At 34.2% G+C, this 6,108-nt stretch overlaps 1 protein-coding gene across 3 annotated transcripts in view; it reads left to right on the top strand.

Annotated features, from left to right (window-relative positions):
- Nucleotides 1-460: 460 nt before the first annotated feature.
- Nucleotides 461-6,108, top strand: part of LOC149551735 (Clathrin adaptor complex small chain family protein) — a 144,643-nt gene continuing 138,995 nt past the window's right edge. Inside the window, exons 1-2 of one of the 3 annotated variants that reach the window (XM_089787242.1) lie at nt 461-845; nt 6,046-6,088. In XM_089787242.1, the coding sequence (XP_089643368.1) occupies nt 777-845; nt 6,046-6,088 (112 nt within the window). In that variant the 5' untranslated portion in view covers nt 461-776. The remainder of the gene's footprint in view (nt 846-6,045; nt 6,089-6,108) is intronic. The other 2 variants (XM_089787241.1, XM_089787243.1) reach the window with 2 other exon arrangements.

The following is a 6,108-nucleotide window of genomic DNA, read 5'->3' as shown; positions in this document are numbered from 1 at the left end:
TCTAATGTCTTTGTATGCTGAGCACTCCCTAATTAAGTCTAATTTCTACTCAAATTTAAACAACAACAATATTCATGTGTATTCTAAATCACAAAAATAAGATAAAACAATTTTTTTTTTCTATTTTATCAAAAAAAATGAGGCAATAAAGGAGAGGGAAATTATTCCAGCCGTGTCTTTTTAAGATTCCAAATTATATTCCTAACTTTGAATAAAGTGTGATCCTAAATGAAATGTTGATGCTATAAAAAACATACACAATCAAATCTAGAAATAATCCATACATTTCAATGGATTGTGGAAATCTACTAATATAGATTCTAAATTATCTTTTTCCTACATGGAACATTGCAACTACTAAGATTTAAGCACAAATTGCACTTAGCCGCATAGAGAATGCCGCATATAGACATGAGGTAAAGCAAACTCAAATGACTATGCCGACAGAATAGCTGAATAGTCTGATTTATTAATTTAAATTTTACAAAACGGTAAATTTATAATTTATAATTTTAATTAAATATTAAATAATAAATTAATAGCCATTCTGTCCGCTGGGTAGAGGCTTCCAAGGAAACTTGGAAGGAATCGGCATCCTCCTCCTGATAAAATCTTATAAAACACCGGACTGATCACTTTATCTGTATTCTTTCAACCTGTCTCCACTTCTGACTGCTCCAAATGATACATCTCGGTCATAGAAATCATTCGAGTCGTTTGGAAGTAAATTAGCAGGGACTTCGTTTAAATCAGTAGAAGAAAATTTGATTTCCACGATGATTCGAGCGGTAATAGTGATGAATACCCAGGGCAAACCCCGCGTTACCAAATTCTACGAGTACCAGGTTTTGTTTTCTAACCTTTTTAGTATTTTTCTTAAGCTTTTCTACACGTCCTTCAACTCCGTCTGCAAAAAGCTAAATAAATCAGTCTAGGAATGTTCGCATGCATTTCGACTTTTAATTACTGCGCATGAGTTTATTATGCGATTGCTCTAATTTACTTCTTTGTTGTCAGTATTGTTTTTGGCCCATTAGAATTGAAATTCTTGGACCGAGCTGATTTCGCCGAATCATTCTTAGAGAAGATGAAGAAATTCATTGAGTATCAAAATCCTTAAATTCAGTTTACGGGGATTCTATCATAGAGTGCCAAATTCATTAGGGGTGTCAGGCTTTTTACCGTGGTCCTATCGACTGTTTAATTTTCATCGACATAAATTAAAATCAATTTGTATCATTTCAGTAAACGATGGCCAATATATGAAAACATTGTTCGCTAATTTGAATTAATGACATTGTATCACCTACTGCATCATCCAATTCGCAAAATCTAGAACTGAGACTGCTGCTGAAAGAGGCCTTCAAACTTATGCAGTGTCATATTGGAACATGCCTATGCAACATAATTAAATCTTAAATCTGCTTACGCAAAATCAACTTCTAAACCAAGACAATGCATTCTATGCAAAATATGAAGCAACTTTGAGTTCTTACACATGCTTAGTATCATTATTTCTGATATTTTGATGGATACAGTGCCCAAGTTTAAATGTTCCTGGGCCTCATCCAAACTTAAGCAACAACATCATAAAAGCATGAAATCTCCACAGTCCGTTATGTTCACTTCAAGATTTCTGGATTAGACTATATGATCATTTTTCTTTATCTAAAAGTCTTTAAGTGAGCGTGATCTGTAATAACCATGTAGAAATGTTTTTTATCTGAAAATTTTAAACTATCATTACATCTGAGCACTGATAAAAAATTTCTAAACAGGACCAGAAAGAGAAAACATGCATATCTTTAAGTCTGGTTGATCTTGTTTCTTCATCATCCATTTGGATGGGTCTTGCTTCATTTATTTGATTGAAGAGATTGTTCAGTGTTTAGCACACTTATTTTGGAGTTCGCTTTCCTGGGATACAAATGTGGCAGACATTGTACCGTGGTCCTACAGACAATTCTTACTTTCACGTTCAAAAATTAAAACCAATTTGTATCATTATAATACAAGACGGGCAATATATGAAAGCATTATTCGCTACTTTGCATTAACGACTTTGTATTACCTACGTCATCATCCAACTTGCAAAATCTAGAACTGAGAGTGTGGTGGAAACTGTGTAGAAATGTTAGCATTGAGGGTGGCACACATTGTACTGTGGTCCTGTAGACTGTTTTTTTTGGTAGACAAATAGCGGGATTAGGGCTCACTCCCTATCCCAAACCGGCATTAACACCATTTGGGCCAAGTGGGGATTTGAACCTTGATTGCACCATTAACAATGCGACCAACAAACCACCACACCACAAGTTTATCCCCAAGCATCCTACAGACTGTTTTATTTTCATCAACAAAAAATAAAATTAATTTGTATCATTTCAATAAATGCTGGCCAAGATACGAAAGCATTGTTTGCTACTTTCAATTAATGACTTTGTATTACCTACTGCATCTGCATCATACAATTTGCAAAATCCAGAACTGAGAGTGCGGCGGAAAGAGGACTTCAAACTTATGCAATGTCATACTGGAATCTCCCTATGCAACAGAATTGGAGATCCTATCACCTAACAGAAGGATAAAAGACAGAATGAACTTCAACGGAAGTTAGAGGAGCTACCAGAGAAAAAAGGTGCAGAGCCAAAAGAGGAAGAATATTCACGTCAAGCTTTGGGGTTTTGATTCCCTGTTCTGGATGGAATTATTCTGAAATTATAGTAATGGGTGTTAAGCAAAATATGAAATAAGCACTTGTGACTATTGTGATGTGTTTGATTAATGGTAGAATCAACCTTAGTCTAATGTGTCCTTGACTGTTTCAGTTGCATTTCTGATGTATGTTGTTTAGTATTTTTTTCACTTCGCATTAACAACTTTATATCACCTACTGCATCATCCAACTTGCAAAATCTAGAACTGAGAGTGCAGCAGAAAGAGATCTTCAAACATAAGTATTGTCTTACTGGAATCTCCCTAGGCAACAGAATTGGAGATCCTATCACCCAACAGAAGGATAAAAGACAGAATAAACTTCAACGAAATATAGAGGAGCTACCAGAGAAAAAGGTTGCAGAACCAAAAGAGGAAGGATATTCACATCAAGCCTTGGGGTTTTGATTTCCTGTTCTGGATGGAAATATTCTGAAATTATAGTAATGGGTGTTAACCAAAATATGAAATGAACACTTGTAACTATTGTAATATGTTTGATTAATGGTGGAATCAACCTTAGTCTAATGTGTCCTTGACTGCTCAGTTGCATTTCTGATATATGTTGTTTAGTTTCTCAGTCAGATGTTTGTAAAATTACTTCAATGATATTGTATGGTATCTTATCAACATAATAAGGAAGTCCTGCAACTATCTATTGCTTTTTTGAGTCTATTTGTAGAGTCTGATTCGCCTGTATGTTCACAGTAACATAGTCTTTTGTGATATCTTGATCAAGGTATCACCTTAGTTTCAGTTATTACATGTTTTTGGTGATTCTAGGGACTCTGTTGCCCAACTCGATATAGGCATTGGTCTTTCACTTGTTCTCTCTCTTTTTCACAGTCCTCAACACATTCATAATCAATCAATTTAAACATTTTTTAGTTCCATTAGTTCTGTGTCTTATTAGCAGGTTTGAATATGCATAATAGCTTAAATAGTATCATAAAATGCATTCTATGATGCTCATATGGCAGGTGATTTATTAATTAGACGCTTCCTCTTGCATGTTTGAACTATCTGATAGGTATGTTGTTATGCCAGTCTTGGGATACAGCGTGCTTTTGTTGTAGTTTGCATTAAGGGAGTTCTTAAACTTTTTATCATCAACCTAACATCTTAGGTAAACTCCCTGTGGTTTTGCAGAGTCAAAATAATTGAATATTTGTCTTGCCCATCTTAATCACTGGTCCTTAGTTACCCAGCCTGAAAGCAGGTTTGTGGTGACCTTCTCGGGTCAGACACCCTTGGCACTTGAGAGATTACTGAGCCTTCGGGATCTGGGGCTGACAACTTAGATCATCAACACGGTTGAAGGATTTTATTCCAATACAGATGCTAGTTTTGATAGAATGATAAAGATTATTGTATCTTTCTTGATAAACTTTCCCTTTCTTTTGAATCTTAAAGTTGTTTCTTCTATAGGGGGATGCTGTAGGAATCCCTCTTGCCAACTATATGCCATGGAAGCATCAGCTTCAGCTTCTTGAAGACGAAGCTGGGAGTCTGATTTTCTTATTGGGAAAGTTACTGACTAGTTTTAAAATATATGCTAGGCTTTGTGGTGTATATTAGCTCCAAATTTGCCCAATTTATTATAATTTGAGTCCTCTGAAGTGCATAATCATCTCTTTTTATATGAAAAATCTCTATATAATTCTTGGATCATCTGCTGTTTTTGGTCCGTTTCCTAGTTATTTCATAGCATAACTGATATTTGCAATTTATTCTTTTCTTTCAACTTTTTCGCATTGCCTTTTTCCCTTTGAAGGCTTGTACAAAGCTTGGGGATTCTTTGCAATATCACCTTTAAAAATGTAAATTTCTCATTTATAAAAAATATTACACAATGCAAATAATAGGATGAAATTACAAATATCATGAGCTTTTGGACAATAGGATCTGTATGGACATAGGACTTCGTTGCCTAATTACAATGTATGGTTGGGTATTCAATGTTTCTTCCCATGTAATTATCAGAGTTTATATTGGGGGAAATTGATGCCTTGGCAGGTGCTTTTTTCGATACAAATGTTATTTCTGATAAACATTAATGATCTTTATACACTAGCAAATATGTGACCCTAGGGCTATTGGCTTTATCTTTTCTTGATAGACACACCTTCTACATTTTACTTTTTGAGTTCCAAAGTTGTTTACTTTTGTTTGGAGACACTTTTGGCACACCTTACTTTCTGGACAATTTGTATTGCCAGTAACATTGATTTCAATTGACTTACGTTGATGACAAACTTTCTTTTTACATTTTACTTTCTGATTCTGATATGGTTTTCTTTAATCAAGGGATGTTTTAGGCTCGCTTGGTTTTTTTGACAATTTTATAATACCTTTAATGTTGAATCCCATTGACTTACTTTGATCATTGACATTCTATAATTTATCTATCAATTTACTGCTACGCAAATATTGTGGAATGCTAGTTTAACATACAGTGATGCTGCTAACAAGTATAGCTACATTGGTTTTAAAAAGAAAGAACAAATGAGGGTGGCATACGAGATGTTTGAGATAGTAAAATGGGATAAACACAAACATCTTGATTGTTGACTCCTTTTTATTCCAAGTAAATGATTTTTTTATCAAGACATAAGAAAGTCACGCTGTTGTAATGTGTGCATTCACACATGTATCTGTCATTTTAATACCTAAAATATTTGTTATAATGGCAATGGACGATTTGGTCTATTATGAACTTGTGTTTTCAAGGTACATGTGAATAAGAAGAGCTGGAAAACACTGTGTTTGTTTTGTTTGCATCAGTGTCTTGGATCATACTTTGTGATCCATCTCCAGGATCAGGAAGTATAGAAAATAGGATTGCGAAAGTAGCTTTATAAAAGCATAGAATGGCTAGAGGGAGTTTGGGATGCACGGAAGCCAAGAAATTTAATTAAGAATGTGAAGAGAAATTACACAAACAAGATTACAATTGAGAGAGTCAATAAATTGCTGATAAAGGATTTTAGTCGTAATGTAAAAAGAAGATGAAAACTTTAATAGCAAAATTGCAGTAGAGTATGCAAGAAAAGATAGAAGACCTGTTAAAGAGGACAAATAAATTAGGTGAGCAATGAGGAATATAAATAATTATAAGGGTTAAAAAATGATGTGAAGATCTGATGACCATGGTTAAAGTTTTAATTTGGTCCTTGTAGAAAAATTTCTCAATGGATACTTTTAATTTCTTTAGTATCTTTCATATTAAATTTAAGGTACTCTATTACTAATAAGATGCTTCTATTCAAATGCTTGTCAATGTGTAATGATTGGCATAGAACTGATCTATTCTTTTTATGTGAAGATCAGCCTGTGGAGAAGCAACAGGAGCTGATTCGAGACATATACGGGGGTAGGTATTTTTTAGAAATG

The sequence above is a fragment of the Cupressus sempervirens genome, chromosome 6 (genome assembly GCF_028749045.1).
Source record: "Cupressus sempervirens isolate cs-2001-9-10 chromosome 6, ASM2874904v1, whole genome shotgun sequence".
In the NCBI taxonomy this organism is placed as follows: Eukaryota; Viridiplantae; Streptophyta; class Pinopsida; order Cupressales; family Cupressaceae; genus Cupressus; species Cupressus sempervirens.
Note: the sequence above shows the minus strand (reverse complement) of the source record. Positions and strands in the feature narration are given on the sequence as shown.